Source organism: Thalia democratica, chromosome 5 (assembly GCF_965202585.1).
Source record: "Thalia democratica chromosome 5, ktThaDemo2.hap1.1, whole genome shotgun sequence".
NCBI classification, from domain to species: Eukaryota; Metazoa; Chordata; class Thaliacea; order Salpida; family Salpidae; genus Thalia; species Thalia democratica.
This window is the reverse complement of record NC_139169.1, coordinates 37,382,169-37,400,719: the sequence shown is the minus strand read 5'-3', so window position 1 is coordinate 37,400,719 and position 18,551 is coordinate 37,382,169. Positions and strand designations below refer to the sequence as shown.

The 18,551-nt window shown below is 24.3% G+C and overlaps 1 protein-coding gene across 1 annotated transcript; it reads left to right on the top strand.

Moving 5' to 3' along the window:
* Positions 1-6,845: 6,845 nt before the first annotated feature.
* On the top strand, positions 6,846-18,308 carry LOC145836484 (solute carrier family 22 member 21-like). The gene is made up of 13 exons (XM_082944282.1): positions 6,846-7,021; positions 9,019-9,085; positions 9,149-9,316; positions 10,751-10,854; positions 12,304-12,458; positions 14,090-14,279; positions 14,589-14,712; positions 15,296-15,446; positions 16,089-16,259; positions 16,443-16,551; positions 16,866-16,965; positions 17,542-17,684; positions 18,091-18,308. The coding sequence occupies exons 1-13, from the start codon at positions 6,846-6,848 to the stop codon at positions 18,155-18,157; spliced, it is 1,725 nt and encodes a 574-aa protein (XP_082800408.1). The 3' UTR covers positions 18,158-18,308.
* The last annotated feature ends 243 nt before the right edge of the window (positions 18,309-18,551 follow it).

Here is an 18,551-nt window from a genome sequence, read left to right as displayed (position 1 = left end):
ATTCAATCAAATGCTGCAATGTTAAACTAATTTTAGTTTATTATATTTTAAAATATATTAGTGTATTCTAGTCTATAAGCTACTTATATATTTACTTGAAATAATTCTAAAAAACAACTATAAACTTTACTTTCTAATTTTTTTTTCAATAAATTCAAAAGATAAAAACGTTAAAGAGTGAACAAGCAGAACTTATAACAAGCAGTAGCAACACTGACGAGTCATAGGGGATATAAGCAGACAGAGCAACATAAACCAACTGAAATACATTATCTTTCATGCATAAATGTTCTTTTATTAGTTTGAATATAATAATCATTGTAAACTAAAAAATATCTTAAATAGTTTAAGTTGCCCATACCCATATGACATTGCCCCTGATAAGATTAAAAGTACACTTTTTAATGAAAATAGTAGTTTGAGTATAATTAAATAAATTCACATCTATTTAAGGCCATAGGGGTGTCCAACATTTGTTTACAAAACTTGACATTGGCACTTATTTGAACTTTTAAACTATGTACTATAAAACAAATAAATGGTCAGCAAGGTGAAAAATTATATAAACAAGAATAAAGAGATTTTTTATTACAGATTTTCTCTGAGTTTTACAAAAACTCTTCAAATCTATTTTATTTTTTGTTTTGAACTAATCTCAATTTTTTATGTTACAGCAGTAAATGTAGTACTGTAAATGGTACTTACAGTATTAGAAGAAATCCTATGGTAAAAATTAGAAAAAATTCAAAATTTAGTACTTTATGACCGAAGATTAAAAAAATATTTATTTTTTATTCAAAAAAATCTTATTTTTATTTGTAATTAAACAAATTCTACAATACTATTCATTCTTTATTTTATTAAAGTAAAAGTTTATCATTAAGGTCAAAAGGAAGTGGAGGTAAAAGACTCTTTTCACAATTTAATCTTATTTTGATCAGGTTTTTTGTGAGAGGCTTTAATAAAATGTGAAAAAAAAATGAGTTAACTAAAAATCTATCTAAAATTTTGTCAACATAACTGTAAATTATTTTTCTATTATAATTTCTTCAATATTGCAAGAAACATTTCCTGAAAGTTTAAAGTTATTATGAAAATAACGTAGAAGATAGAAGTCTTTTAGTGATTTCTAGTTATTTGCAGTTTTAGTTTTCTCCTCCCATAAGAAACCTATAGTACTCTCCAAAATTAACCACACCGGCTAGATTTTTTGATTAGAAAGGAAGATTTTTACTGAAGTTGTATTTTTGGTTTTTGATTTAGTACTTCAACAAGGAACTTGCTGAACTCTATGAATATTTTAACTTAAAAATAAATTTGAATTTTGAGAAAACAGTGAAATGCAACTTATAACTAAGTATTGAATTTTATGAGACTTACTTCTAAAGTTTCCTTACCCATTTGGCTTTAACTTAGGTTGCAGAAAAATAACTAGAATTATACATTTTATTTTTCAATTACTCATTAAGCTAAAAAAAAAGAAATTAAAGTAACTAATAAGTTCAAATATAAATTTTATTTCAATTTTACAGTTTTTTTATTTTTATTTACTTGTTCTTTTCCAACAATTGTTAAAATTGTTGATTTTTTTTTTCAGAACTTATTATAATACTTAAAACAAGTGATAATAATTTTGTATCAGATATTGTTTATAAAAACATAAGGTTTGTTTTAAAAAATTTAAAAATTTGTTTCAAAAAAATTTGGAAAATGTACACAGCTCTGAAAGTTAACATCAAAAAAATATTAAAAGCATTTTCTGAAGACAAAGTGAGAGTCTGGAACAAGGTTTCCTAAAGGGGGCAGTTTTGGCTATCAGGGTAGAAAAATAAATGGGTTATTAACTATAATAACCTGTTAATACTCAAGAGTCAAGATCTAAAACAATAAGGCAATTGTTTCTATAACTTTTTATAAGTGGTCGATTCTCAGAATGAGTTTTGAAAAACTCGATTTAGTTACATAACTATTATAAAACAGTATAATAATAAAACCAACAAACATTCCAAGAAAACATTTTTTCATAAAAAACTTTCGTAAACAAACTACTTTAATGCGTAGTTTAGATAAGTCTGTGTTGCTTATTTTATAAATAACAAAGTTTAAATATATCATAGAATTTAATAAACACTATGTAGTATGTACTGAATTATGTTATTCTAGTAATATGAAAGCAAAAATGTTACAATATATATTTAAAAATTTTTAACTTATAAGCAGCGCTTGTAGCGTAACGATAGACGAGACTCGAGAGATTTTGATATATGTATATATAATTTAAAACTTTTATTTAAGATGTTTTTCTCTTGTCCACTTTAAATTTACTACTGTCAAAGTCCTTATAGGCAAATTAAATGTATGTTTTACTTTTAAAGTCATAACAAATAATAACAGTTTACGATTGTACTATATAAAATCACTTTTTCTTTCTTCCAAATTTTTTTATTTATTGCAAAACTTCCTTTAAGTTACAAAAATATCTAGAAATATTTAGATCTATGTTTACTTTTCTTCTGATTCCATTATTTTTTGTTTGTTCGATTCGAACACTTATTTAAAACCTTTGGTATTTAGAAAATGTTGATTGATTTTACTTATCAGTTTCATTGAGTTTTCTCAATTTTCATTCGTGATTTTTAAAAATGTTTATTTCTTTTATTGTAAAATTAAAACGTTAAAAGTTTAAAAATTAATGTTTGTTTGAGTTTTTATTTTTTTTCACTTCTTAACTACTTATCACTTAATTCTTTGAATTTTTACTTCTGCACTATTTTATTTATAAAATATTTACATAAAACAATTAAGTAATACATAAAAAAGGGGACCTTAAACTTTATATAGATGAATAATAAAATTCATAAACTTTAACTATCATAAGAACAAAGTTGATTTTAACTTAAAATGGGTTACAAAAATATATTTAGTAGGATTTATAAAAGTTAAGTTTAAAGGTAAAAATATAGTTAGCTGCTGAATTTTACTATGAGTTGTTGTATGACTAACTTTTATTTTGAAGTAACCACAATATTGTAACTAACAGTTTTTAGGTAAATAATATAACTGTCAATTAATTCTTTAATATTTGTCATTTTTTGATGCCGTGTCGCCACCAATTAGTTTTTAAAGCAGGGAAATTATAGGGACAATACCTATTACAGAGAGCCTCTCTAAATGGGCTATTATGAAAATCGAATACTTATTAAAAAAAATTATTTCAAAATGTCTTATAGAGAACCACGAAAAGTAATATAAAATATATTTAGTTTTTTATGTGTTTTTCCGTGTAACCAATCAGCTTTCAATAGTTCTAGTTATCGAATTATTTTTTTTTAAGTTTTAATCTATTTATAACTATTACTTTAACTTCTAAACTATTTAGTATTTTATAAAAGTAATTAACTGTTTTTAATAGTAACTATAACAAATTTTTAATATAAAATGTTGTTGTTTAACACATTTGTACAAATAGTTATTGTTGTACAATACAAAAATAAAAACATTATTTAATTAAATAAAACTAATATAAAATTATTTAGTCCGCTCTTATCAACAGTTACAAGTGATCTAGCATAATGCGTACTTTTATTTTTAAATTTATTTTGTATAAACAATATTTTTGACGAAAGTTTTTAAAGAAAGTTTATTACAAAATAAAGTTTAATTTAAAGTTATAGAATTGTTTCTAAAAGTTTTCTTTTTTCAGCTAAGATTCAATAAGATATAAAATAAATTTCAGAATATTTAACTATAAATGTTACACTTTATAACAAACCACAGTTTTATACAGCTGTTTCATATATGAAACATTTTTATCTCATATAATCCTCAGTAAAACTTTAGTTTATTTATGTTTTATAAACTGTATCAAAAGCAATTTTTATTCCAGCAAAAGATACGTTTTGTTCAAGAATAGTTAATACATGCCAGCTAGAAAAGTTTAAAAATAAACAATTAAAATAAAATTGTTGAAAAGTTTTTTTCTCATACAAAAGCAGATTTCAACAGTTATTTTTTTAAATGGTTTTTATTATATTAGTTTACATAAGATAGTATTTTAATTTAAATGTTGGTTCATTACTTATATAAGTAATTTTTAATAAAAATTCATACTGTTAAACTTTTCTCAGTTTAAAAAATAAATCTGATTACGTTGCTTAATCATCTATCATCTCCTGATTTTTTAACTCACAATATATTGCTTTATATGGTGATAAAAGTCATACTTTTTACTATAATTTTAACATAGAAATATTTCACAATAACTATATATATAAAGTTTGTTTTTATCTTAAACTTTTTAAGCTTCTATGAGTGAATGTTAAATAGCATAGTTTTAGATGTTTATGACTTGAAAAGCTATTTTTAACTGTAGCCTCAAATATGTTATTTATCTTATAAAAACTATTTCAGTTGCCAATTTTTTTTTGTTTAAGAAGTTTAGTTACTTAACAGGTTACACATATAAGCTACTATTTAATGCAATAAATAAGTTATTAAATTATATAATTTAAATTAACGTCTAAGGAAATAATACTTTTTGAGAAAAAACTATTTACTGTAGCTGTCTTAGTAATACATTTTTGTTTTTTGTTTTTGAATAAGTGTAACTTAACTATGAGTAAACTACTAATCTTAAACAAAAATTTTTAAACTTGTTTAATTTTATTTAAAACTTCCTTCGTTGCTTAATTTAATATATTTTTAAATATATAAGAATAAAAAATGAATAAAACAATAAGCTTTAATAGTAATTATTCAGATTGTTTTTTTTTTTTTTTGATTATGAGTCTACTAGATGTTTGGTTAAAGTAAAGAACAATTTTTTATCACTTGTTTTAATTTTTTTGTATTTAAGGGTTAGGAAAAATTAAGTAAAAACATAAATTTATGTTTCCACTTAAATATTAATAGTATAACTACAATGTCGTTCTTTTTTATTTAGTGGTTATAGTTTTTATGTTTAAGTCTTTTGCTTTATTGCTGAATTTAATACATTTACAAATTAAAACTTAAATTAACATAAGAAACTGTACTTATTTGATTGTTTTAGAGCCACTTAGCTAATACGATAGTATTAAATTATGTGTCATATGAAGTATGATGAATGCTGATTATAATATAATTAGCCTAATTTATTGATAATTGATCAAGAAGTATGTGCTTTAAAAAGCTTTTACTTGATATAGAAACAATAAAATAAGTTGTTATAAAGTATGTTTAACATATTTAGTTTTTTGAAATTGAAGTTTATTAAAGAAAAAATTGGTTAGCTTTAAAGAATTTAAAAGCTTCAAAAATTAAAAGCTATCTCTCAAATGTTGAATAAAACAACTTTGTTTTAGTAAAATATAATATAATAAGGATTATTTTTCCAACATAACAAGCTAGTTTATTTTAAATTTTTAATAAAGCTTAAAAACTACAATTTGTATAAGTAAGTAGAACAATTATCGAAGTATAATTATAAAAAAATTACTTTACAATTATTTTATGTTTTTATATGCGTATAAATAATGCAATAAGCACAAAAACAAAATCAGAAAAAAAGTCATTGAAAATATTTACTCAAACTTTGGATACATCGAATCTAGTTATGAGCTACATTAGTTTTCTGATATCAAATAATTTTGAGATATTCATTTAGCGCATTATGTATGCAAATGAGATTATTATCGTAAAAGTTGAGAAACAAAAGAAAGCATTTTAAAAAAATACTGATTAAAAGTAATTTTTAACACAAAAACACTTGAAAAACTTTAAATTCAAAATAATAAATAGTAGTTAAACAAGAAAATATATTAATTGAAACTAATTAAAGCTACACAAAACTATAAAAATGTTTTAGTAAAATCATGTTAAAAAATTAGTGTGTTAACAATAAACCAAATCTTTATTTTTGTATTTAAAAGAATATACTAACTATATTTCCAATTTATAAGGTTAAAGTTTATTTTTAATAACTTTTAATCTTAATAAATATTAGACTTAAAGTAGGTCAGAATAGAACGTTTTATTTTGTTTTTATAGTAAAGTACTTCTGACGAGAAAAAAAAACTTTCTAACAATTATTTCGTGGCCATTGAAGCAGTTAGGAGCTAACAAAACGCCTTTTTTAATCAATCTCGCTTAGAAATGATCAGAACATCAAAGCAAAATTTCTGTCGAATGTTTCACAGGAAACAGCTCAAATTGTTTACAGACGCTTAAACGTGAACCAGTATTTCAGCCTTAAGTGTTTTTTTCAGTTTTGAAAGTTTTATTTGAATTGCGCGTTGTGTTTACAACGTGCTTAGAACTTAAACTAAGTTGGAGTTAATGCAGTGAGTTTTGAGGCTTTCAATATAATCATTTGAATTTCTAAATGACTTGAATGTAGCTTTAAAAACAAGTTTTGTTCCAATGCAGATTACAGAGTATAAACAAATCATATTCAGTACAATGAATTACCTAGTTACTTAAAATTTACAATATTCTAATATTAAAATAGTTTAATCTTTTTCTGTTATTAGTTTGCTTTATAGGGAGTTTTAGTTAATTACTGAGCAAGATATGAACAAAAGGTCATTGCTGTTACAAAATAAATTGAATTTAACGTTATAAAAAACAAAACTACTGAATTAAACACCTAGTGTTAGCTTTTAGACAGAATTTGGGAGAAGTTACGATTAGTAGGCAAAAATTGCTTTGATTTAAAAATTTTTATGGTTTAATTTAAAGCCTTTTGAGTTTTTTTTACTTAAATTACATTGACTGAACTTGACTGAACTATTGAAAGTTTACAAAAAAAAAGCATTAACATAAAAGTAACTACTTATCTTTTTGTAGTTAAACATATAGCTTTAAAAATGGAAAAATCTGACAAAAGAGAACAAGTTAATTTAGACCTGGACGATCTTCAGGAGAAGTTGGGAGGCATCAGCAATTATCAGATACTTGTTATATTTATATCTTCAGCCATCGCTTTCGCTTGCGGACCGGCATCTCAAATCGCTCCATTTATTGCTGGGACACCTCAATTCATGTTGGTTTATACTTATAAAATAAAAAATTCAAATAACTAAACCAAATACATTAAGAAATACAACAAGCTTCATATGTTTATACTTTATCTTTTTGCTTTGTATCATATAAAAATGTTCTTATATTACTCAGCTGTAAAATGTACCTGTAGCTTTAATTAGAAAATTTTAGAGCTTATTAGAAATATACATAATGCACCTTTGTTTACAAACATTTTTACAAACAAAAATAGTTTTTTTATAAACCATTTGAAATCTTTTATTTATTAAATGTTGTCAAGTCAAAAGGTTAAGATTTTAAAAGTATTTCGAATTATTTAAAGCTTTGTAATAAAGCTTTGTAATAAAAGATAACAATTAAAAAGTTTTTTGATTATTTTGGAATTTGCATATTAGAATTGACTTAATATAGATGCTAATAAAAATTATAAGTTTAAAGTATTTAATAAAAATATGTGCATCAATCAAACGATATATAACTTATATATAATAGATAACAACTCTTTAACCTTAGTAATTTCAAAAAATTAAAACTTATAAATAAAAAGTGTTTTAACGCGCTTACACTAACCATCTAATCAGATTAGCAAAATCAATCTTCATAAAGTTTTGTGGTAATTTACTATAAATTAAAATACGCCCTTTTACTTAATGTTTTAGTTTTATACATCAAACAAACTTAAGCTAACTTTGTTTGAATAAAAATAATTTCTTACATGAGTAATGTAAGGCTTTTCATCAAACAAGAATAAATTTACTTAAATTTTATGCTAACCACATAAACTTAAAATTATTTGCGTTGTTTATAACTTACATCATAACCTTTGTTAATATATAACTAAAACTAACTTATGTTTTTTTTTAATCTTAATACTTATTAATAACAAATAATTTCTTTAAAAAATAAGCTTTGAAAAGTAGAAAAGTTGGTACAATTTATCTAAATAAAATACTCATTTTCATTGCTTATCAAAATTATTTTTCTTATTTCAACAGGTCAATCTAATTAATTACTTTTTCTTTTTCCATAAAGTTTATAACATTGAAAGCCTCTCAGTCTTAAATTGTAATTCAAGTTTTATAACACAATAACGAACTAACTATCGTAGCTTCTTAAAAAAGTTGCATGTCCGTCTAGTTTTTACAATAAAATCTTAAAGTTTACAGCTTTAAGTTTAAAGCTTGGTAATTTTTTTTTTGTTAAATGAAAGAAACTAAACTAGTTACCAGTTGTTACGATTGCAGCATTATGATTTAAGATACATATTCTCACTTGTATCCGTAAAAAAACAGGCTAAAACCTTGTTACAATAAAAAAGTCATTAGTAACTTATTTTTTAACAAAATTAAAACTAATGAAAGCTGACAGTTTTTATTTTTTGCCTTTTACTCAGTGGTTCTCAAATTTTAGAAAGAACAGTGCAAGTTTAATGCACACTAGTTATTTATTATATTCTTTTTTATTACGTTTCCTATACTAAACAAGTTTTAGTAGTTTTTTTAATAATTTACTAAAGCTTGTAAATAAGCATCTAATCTAGATATGTTAAACACATAACTTGAAAACATTTCTATTGCTTTTGAATGCTTCTGTACATGAGGAGTAATTTATAGATATAATACACTAAAAACACTGCTTTAACTAATTAGAATAAAATTATAAAAGCGCTTTTATCTGTTGATACAATTAAATCAAAGTATATGATCTATTCTAAAATAAAAATTGTAGTCAAATGAACTTATTAGTTTAACTTTTGTAGTTGCAACATTGCAAAACCGTTTTGTTTATTCCAATAATTTTTTACTATCACTTTTAACTAATTTTTAAAAAAGTTTGTAGATTTGTTTTGAAAGTTTAGTTTCGTCGATGTAATACTATTAGCTTGTATCAGCCTGAATTAACATTTTTGTTATCTGTATATATTTTGCGGTAAATCTTAAACTAAGTCAAGAAAAAAAATCAAAAGTTCTAAACTTTTAAACATATATATTAAATTAGGTGTTCAGATTACAACATAGACCTTAACAGAACAAATGTAAATTGGACAGCAGTAGAATCAACTTCCGTAAGTTTAAGTAAATTATTTCAGTAAAAGTAAAAAAAATATTAAAAATCAGTTGAAAAACAGGCTTTTGATCGCTGTAAAAAGTACAGTTTAATAAGCGGAAAAAAATGCAAAAACTCCATATTATTAAATCAAAATGAGACAAGTTGCATTGATTTATCAAGCACTAGTGACTGCAAAGACAATTTTCTGTTCAAAAATGACGTGTTTAAAAATTCTGTCATTACTGAGGTTGTTACGTTAACTTTGTTATACTACAAATAGTTAAACTAGCTTGTATAAAAATAAGTTCAGTCCTTTCTGTTTTTTACATTTTCTTAAAACTATTCTAGATATGTATAGATAGAGTGTAAGCCTTTAAATTTTAGAGTTGAGCATTATGTTTTAACAATTTTGTTCTATGTCTGCGTGCTTTAAAAAAATATTAAATCGTTTCATACAACAACATTCCTTTTTTTAGTTTTAATAAGGTGTTCTCGAACAGTGACTAATATCATAAGTTTATGCTATTTATTAAAATTTTTCTTTTATAAGATCTAAAACTTGTTTTAATGTAAAATATCTTAATTACTTTTATAAGCTAAAACTTATTCAAAACTTTAAAAAATATTAAAAAGAATATAACTAATTAAGTTATTTTTTACTCCAAACACTTCTATTCTATATTTTTTAAATGCATGTTCATTTATATATACTGTTGGTTGAACGATAGAAAAAAGTGCTCAAAAAGTTTAGTCTAAAGACCTGGTGTACGAAAAAACTTTTCGGTTATCGAGTCGTACACCACATATATAAAACGGTCTAGTTTAAAAAGTTGCATTTGTAAATTTTATTCTATCGTTTTTTAACCAGCATTGTAATATCAAAATAAATATTGTGTTACAGGGGCGTAGCGTGGGGAGGGACACTGGCGCATGCGTGCCACCCAAAAAAAAAACGAAAGAAAAAAAAGAATGTAATACCTTTATTCTTATTGTTTATTTTTTATGCTTAATTTTCCTTTTTTCAACTATATTTATCTAGTGTTCGAAAAGTTAAACGAAATTTTGAATACCAATTAGTCACAAGTTAGGGAAATTACTCAGTATACTGATTCGGTTCGCAAGCGAAAATGCGCACCGATGTTGATTAAAACTCCATAAGGAAAAATTTTATAACTTCATGAACTTCATAAGAATTTAGACTCAAAAAGCACGCAATTAATGTAGTGCACCGCTGTAGTATAGCCTTATGACAGATTTTTCTACAAAAAGTTTACAAAAATACGTCACGCTTAAAGGAAAACTAAAAAATTTTAAAAGTTTTTTTTTATGCTACAATAAATGTTTAGACTACTGCTAGTTTTCTGATCTTTACTTTTGTAAACATACAAAAAAAGCGTGTCGCCCTATGAGAAATAAACTTTGTTTGTGATTTTTATTTCAAACAAATACAATCAGATAAATTAAATTTAAAAAGTATACTTTTAACTTAAAAACTTTAAAGTAACAAACAGTTACTTCGAACTTATTTTACTTAATGAATTTATTACTTATTAAAAGATTCATAGCTAATTACAAAAGGGGATTTTTTTAGAAAAAGTTTGCGCACCCCCTGACCAAAATACCACGCTACGCCACTGTTGTGTTACATAAACATTTTTGTTATCTTTATGCGTGATTTCAGTTCAATGTCGTGTGCGACAAAGAAATTTGGAACACGTTGGCCAACAGTTTGTTTTTTATCGGCTACATGATTGGCTCTGCGGCAACAGGACCCATCTGTGATTGGTTAGTTTTTTAGGTGATGTGGTTTGAATAGGCTAAAATTTGTATAGCACTGTTATTATTGTTGAATAAATATTATTGTAAAGTAATTTCACTAAAGCGTTTTTATTATTTTTATTTCATTATCTTTGACATCTAATCTCACACCGTTTTACATGTCTTTATTTTTCAAGAAAGCTAACAATTTACAAATGATTTCATTAATACTGACTAAATTATTTACTAAACACTTTATTGGTAAAAAAATTAAAAATAAAAATATTTTTTATTTCACACGGCTTATCAGTAGGCTGAAATTTTAACCTTTTTTAATTAAAATTATTTTTTTGATCTAACATTGATAACTTTAAACTAAAATGCGAACTATTTAAGTTTGAAATAGTTAAAGTTTTTTTGACCAGTTAAAATCAAACAAGTAGTTATAAAACAAATAAAAACTTAATTAGTTTTCTCAAACATAAGATGTAAACAAAAGTCTTTACTTTTGATTTTTTGTTAAAATTTTATAATCATTAATGACAAATTTACCTTGTATTAACTATAGTTGAGTTATTAGCTTTAAAAAAAGAATTAAGTAAGATAACTTAGATCAAACATTTATTACCATTATAAATAGTATATCGGGCAAAAAAGAAGATTTGTGCAAAATTGTCACCTGTGCAAAAATGACGATTGTGCAAAAGTGACACTCTGTGAAAAAGTTTCATCAGTTCTATTTTCCAGTATTTAATATTATATATTACAACTATTTTAAACTAAATTATGATAAAAGATTGATTTAAGTTATAATGTGTTTTAAATAAGTAAAGTTTTACGCCTTAAGTTCTAGAACATTTAAGTGTAAAATTATTTAAACTTTTTTATACAAAATGTTTAAAACTAGCTTTAATTGTTTACGTTATCTCTATGTTTAACTGTTATAACTAAAAACATAATCGATATATCTTTGCTAAATTAAAAGGACTAGTGGTTGATCAATTTCTTTTGAGTTTTGTTATAGTTTGGACTTTATATTGCTTGGAAACAAAAAATATTAATCTAGAAGTCAATTAAAAGAATAATAATAATAAGTTTTATAAATTTGGTACGTTTTTTTGATGAGTGTTAGCTTAATTACTTTTTTCTCAAAGTTGTTTGTTGTTTATATAATAGCATCATGTTAATCATCTTAAATCAAACTCACTATATTTAGTGTATTTTTATAAACGATATAGTTATAAATTTGTTTCGTTTTTTATTTTTTAACACAATAGCATAGAAGTAAGACTTTTTTTAAATGGTAGAAAACTTTGAACGCACTGTAAAAGGTTGATTTAAGTCTTTTGAAAAATCTTAAATTTACTTTTCTACAAAAAATGTCAACTTAAAGCTTAAAAACTTTTTTGGTTTAATTTTTAAAAACAGTTGTTTGGATAGACATTCAAAAGTTTATTTATTTTAATTTGCTTAAAGGTTCGGTCGTAAGAAAGGAATATTTTTGTGGTGGGCCCTTTACTGCATATTCCAATGTGCAATTGCTACAGCTCCTAACTTCCTGGTGTACACAATTTTGAGAATTTGTGTTGGTGCACCCTACGTGGCAGTCTACATATCCATCATTACTCACAGTTTGTTTGCTGTTGATATGTACAATACTATTTTTTAGTTCGCAGTATAAAGTTAGTTCAATTTTAAATGCTTACAAACTGAATGAACTATATCATGGCTCATATATTTTTTAGATAATTGCTTTTTCGTAACTTTTAATTTATATTTGAAACTGTTTTAATTTCTAGTGATTAAAATGTATAAAAGCTTATGATTACTTATATGGTTTATCTTATCCTTGCACTACAAAAGTACTTTTAAAGTAGCACACTAAAATGTCTAAATTATAAATAAATTTATTCTTTGAAGCAAGTTAAATATCAATAGCAAAAACTAAATTAAAAAATACTAAATGTTTGTTTATTTTTTAACGTTAGGATTACAATTTTAGAGAGATCGTTTACGACGAAAAATTCATAATTGGTTATCGCTACACCTAGTCTATATTATAAGTAATAATTATCTTAAAAAACTAAACCAAAACTAATAAACTTAATGTGTAAAATATAATAGAAAATTTCAATAAAGTAAACTTTAAATCAAATTGTTTACTAACACATTTTCATAAAAAGTAAATACAATTGTTTTAAAAAACTTCACATTGTAGAACATTAAATTTGTTTAATGAGTAAAAAAAATTAAAAAAAAATTTGTCTTAAAGGAATTCCATCAAATATTCATTGTGTATAAATTTCTGATTAGATTGAATTTAGACTAATCAAATAAATAAATAAATGAATATATAAAAAACTTGCTTTGTTGCAAGTGTTTTTTCAAATGTGACATTGTCAAAAAGTCTGCATTAATTGTATTAAAACTTATTTATAACAAAAAAAAGCCCTTTGTTTATGGTATAAATTAGTTTGAAGAAATGAGTACAAAGTTTCCAAAACAGTTATTTTTAAATGTACAGAATACCTTTAGGCGGAAAAAAGTTGAAAACTTTCAACCACTAAAACAAAACTGTATTGTAATTAAAATTTTTAGAATATTATTTACCGCAAAACCTACCTTCTTAATTATTCGATGCTTGTAGTCATTTTTTTATAAGACGATTTTAAAGGATGTTTAAAAACAAAATTAGAAAAAAATCTAAACTTTTATTTTAATTTTAAAGTATACATTTTTGAGGTTATTAATATTCTTAGTTAGACATTTATTTTTGACATAAACATTTTAAAACTACGTATATGTTTCATATTTATGCCTTTGTCTATTTAATTCCTATATTTTTACTTTAAAATTGCTACTCTTGAAACAGTTGAACCGTTTATAACCGGGTGAAACAATTGTACAACTACTGAAACAACAAAAACTCTGAAAAATTAACTAAATTTACTACGTGTTTTTTATTAATGAAACTATTTATATTAAAAAGACGAAAAGTCAAACCAGCAAGGAACTTAAATCATAAAAAACACAACAGTTCCTCTAAGAGTAAAATTTGAAAAACTAATATAATAAAAAATTCCAAAACAGTGATTGAGATGTCACTCACAAAGTATCAAACTTACCAGGCCATAAAAAAAACAAAAATAAATAAATAATAAAGATACTGAAACAAAAAATATAACTAACTGGTAATAAAACAAAAGCTACCAATTAGAACAAGATAATCGTTGTTTAAAAATTAATGAAAAATATCCAACAGTGATTGAGATGTCACCTACAAAGTACCGAACCTACCAAGCGATGTGGATCTCTCTGATGGCCACATTTTCCCACACTGCACTCCCATTGGCTGCCTACTTCTTCAGGGAGTGGAGACAGCTAGAATTAGTGACGGGTCTCTTCGTACTACCCTGCTTGGTTCTGTTCTTCTTCATTCCAGAGTCTCCGAGGTTATTTTCATTTTATACCTAAGTTTAATATTTTAAAATACTTTTTAAATTTGGTTAGAATTTAAGTCCCAAAATTTTTTTTAAAGCTATCAAATTTTGTAATAAAAAAATGCAACTATAGTTAAATTTTATTGTTTTAAGGCTAGTTTGAAGTTTTGTATCTATTTGCTTATTTATGATTGTGAAAAAAATAAATTTGTCTAGATCGCAACAAAATTTTAAGTTCTCCACGATTTTTGTGTTTTAAGGTTAAAAAAAAGTTACTTACCTAATGTTTTCAAATTATTTATAGTTTATTTATTTATAAAGATGGCTTCTATCTGTCGGAAGAAACACAGAGGCAAGAAAAATAGTTGAAAGATATGCAAAATCAAACAAAACTGTTTTAAACGATTTAGATTGGGAAAATGTTGTTGAAACTGAACGTAAAAAGGTAAAAAACATTCTTTTAAACTTGTTTATATACTTTAACCTGTTTATTGATTTGAACTTTTTAGGTATTCTTCTGCTAATTTATACGACAGTTTAAAATAAACTAACTACCCACACATGTTTTAATTATTTCTTTATTTTCACCAACAGTGTTTTTTTATTTTGTCATTTAAACTTAAGGTTTGAATTTTATGATTTAATTTTTTTTTAATTGAATGAATGTCTTATGTATTCATTGCTTCAAAGATTATAGTCTACGTGAAATACTATTTTATTATAGTTAGAAAGTATTTTGTGTCTATAAATTCAATCAAACTATAAAAACAAGCAAAAAACAAACTCTAACAAACTTGGATTATTTAATCGAGACTACATTAGTAAACTTAGATTTTTTTTCTACAGTTTTAATTGTTTATATTTTGTTTTCATTAAAAGTTATTAGAAACTATGAAATGCTAAGCAAAAGTATTTAACTAATAATCTTAATTATTGATTATTAAATTAAGCATTTAATTTATAGAAAACAGGCATCTGAAAACAATTAATAAACTTGTACAAAACGATTAAACATAACTAAATTCCAGAGAAACAAAGAAAAGTTTGGACAAAAATACTCAATGTTGGACCTTTTCAAGCGCCCGAGAACAAGAGTGATATCAATAGCGGTTTCATTCGCTTGGTTCACAGTCTGCCTTGTGTTTTACGGTCTCATACTAAACGTACATAACCTTGCTGGTTCGTATAATGAGTTTTCATGCATAGTTTATATAAAGTTGTAACAGTACGGTGGTAAAAGTTTTTTTCAAGTTTTGACTAAATAAAATAAAATTAGCTTGCATTCCAGAACAAACTGTTTAACAACTTTTTAAAACTATACTTTAAATAAATTATAATTCAATGTTTTTAGAACTTTGGTTTTGTATTTTTAACACGTTCACACAAACCTTATCAAATGTTTATCTACCATCAAAAAATATCTTAATTATTAAACAATAGCTATTGTATAATTAAACATTTCGAACTAAAAAAGTTTCCTTTTTGTTATGAGTTAAAGCAATTATAAATTTCGTTTTACACAAACTGTAATCATCACAACAGTTTAAGTAATTTAAAACTAAAAACAATGCTACTAAGCTGTTATATTATGTACAAAATTTTTATTTTTATTGACGAAACTGAACTGTACTTGTATGAGATAGAAAGCATACTTAATTTTTAAAGTATTTAAAACAAAAAAAGCAGTTACAAGTTTTTTAACTAAATAACTAAACCTACTACGTTTTTAACGAAAATGTTTCATAGAAAAACAAAAAATAATAATTCTTCATATATGTACAAAAAAAATTTTTTTTTTAATAATTTTAGCACTTATTTTAGGTGATATTTTCATCAACGGCCTGTTGAACGCGGGAATCGAAGTAATTGGTAACCTGTTGGTTCTCTTCGTTAAATACACAGGAAAGAGGAACCTGACCACATTTTCCTACCTCCTGTCAGGATTCGCTTGTCTTGGATCAACATTGATCACCACTATATCACCATCTAGCGGTTAGTTTGAAAAAAAAGTTTAAAAGTTATGTATCAATATTAAGTCTGGTATAATAAATTATAAGGTTAAGTTTCGATATTTAGTTTTTCATGACAACTTGGTTAATCTTGAAAAATTATACTCGTTCTTCAAAGTACGTTTCAACTTTATGGCCAAAATTTTAAACAAAGTTTATTAAACAGCTGCTAAACAACTAAGTAGAATTTTTGCCATCATTGGAAAAATGGGAGCTCAAACTTCATTCGCAATTATATACAGTTTGACTGCAGATGTGTACCCCACTATATTGAGGTTTTATACTTGGTTGTTATTTTATTTTTAAACTTAAGTATTTATAATAGTTTGTTTAAAAAGTTATACTTGAGCTCTAGTTTAACTTTGAGTTAAGTATTTCAAGTATACGTTATAAGTTTTATGTAGTATTTTTTTCGAGTATTTTGATGATTAAACTGGTAATATGGATAGAAAAACTTTAACTAACTTTACTATTTGTTGCAAAACTATTGCTAGTAAACAATAAAAACTTTAAACTTATAAGCACCTAATAAATAACTTAAACTGTTTTATTTTCTGATCAAACTGAATACCTTTTATTTCCTTCCAAGGAGCACAGGTATTGGTTTAGGGTCAATGATGGCTCGCATTGGTGGAATAGCGACGCCGTTCACCATTCAACTGCAAAATTCTGTTCCCTGGCTAACTGGGGTTTGTATTTGAAATTTAATTTTTAAGCATTAATTTAGTTTTTTGTTTTTTAGTAAACACAATCACTAAAATACTTTCACGAAATTTTTTTAATGAATATCTCCAAGCATTTCTTAGAGGCCTAGATTTTTTGGTCGTCGTAACTACAGGAAATATAAGTACAAAAGTATTAAACCAATAGAAGAATATATAAAAGTTTTGTAAGATATAATTATATGAGTATACAAAACTAAACTTTTGTTCCATTGTAGTTCTAAATACTTCATATTTGTTGACATTTGTTTCATAATATGATAGTATTATCTAGAGAATTTAACAGTAAAGCTAAGATTATATACCAGAAGACATATTGTCATCAGTATTAATCGAAACAAAAAAGAAACTTTTAAAACAATTTGGTTACAAACAGTTAAATTAAACCAGCTACTGAACTTACTTATCACAACTCATTGTAAAAAACCAACGGATAGTTTTACAAAATAAACAACTGTGTATTAATAAACTGACAAGGTTATAAACCCTTCATTCAGTTAGAAATAAATGTAATTAAATAAACATGTAACAAAAATTAAACAGGTAATATTTGGAATAATGGGATTGTTGGCGGGAATAGTTTGCATGTTCTTCCCCGAAACTGAAAATTCTGTTTGTTTGAGCACACTTGACGAAGCTGAAGAATTCTTTGTGGAGAAAATGACCCTTTACAACAAAGTTTTTAAGTTAGTAGATATCTTAAATAAGTTTATACTTAAAAAAAATATACTTTGATTAAAGTAAATATCAATTTTAAGTTAACCTAAGCTTCTAAAATAGTTAAGAGTTTATAAAAGAACTGATTAGAATTAACTTCATTTTCTAAAGGATTTTGAATGTTTATGCACTTGTTTAAATATTTTTCAATATACTAAAACTAACTTTTTAAACATCTTTACATAAATAAAATGTTTATAAATAATTTTTAACATAGCAATCAGGTCTTAAAAACTTACATAATTTATTTGATCTATTGTTTCACTAATATTTCAATCTATATAATACTATCATAGAGTAGAAATTAATGACATCAAAAAATAAGCATTTAGATAAGTGGGTCACAACTATATCTACTTAACTATTTTTTTAAAGTAAAAGGACAAAGTCTGAACTAGAAATGGAAGATATCAAGGAAACAAAAAAAGCTCTACTGCCTTGATTTTTAAAATCTGTTTATTTATTTATTACAATTTTATATTCTTTTTAAGGTTTGAAAATGAAAGTATTTTTTTTTTACTTTCAAAGTATATATTTGAAATGTTTATAGTTTTTTTTTTAGTTATTTATAGAAAACTGCCTTCTGTAGAACACTAAATTACAAAAGTGCTCTTGTTTTTTAAGATTTTTTAATTTATTAATTTAAAACCTTAAAAGTTACTTTGACGATGAATAAGTATAATATACATTTATTTGTTACTAAAAATGTCTAACTTAATTTCCAACTGATGTATAATGTATATGGAATAAAGACTTAAATCTACTACTTTTAGAGCATTAATTAATTTTTAACTCATTTTTTTACTTTGAGAGTAACTGTTTAAAATAACATTAGT

Coding starts and splice junctions, on each gene's coding strand:
- LOC145836484 (XM_082944282.1), top strand. CDS start 6,846: ATGGAAAAATCTGACAAAAGAGAACAAGTTAATTTAGACCTGGACGAT. Junction 14,713..15,295: donor TTGAAACTGAACGTAAAAAG/GTAAAAAACATT, acceptor ACTAAATTCCAG/AGAAACAAAGAAAAGTTTGG. Junction 16,966..17,541: donor CTGTTCCCTGGCTAACTGGG/GTTTGTATTTGA, acceptor AAAATTAAACAG/GTAATATTTGGAATAATGGG.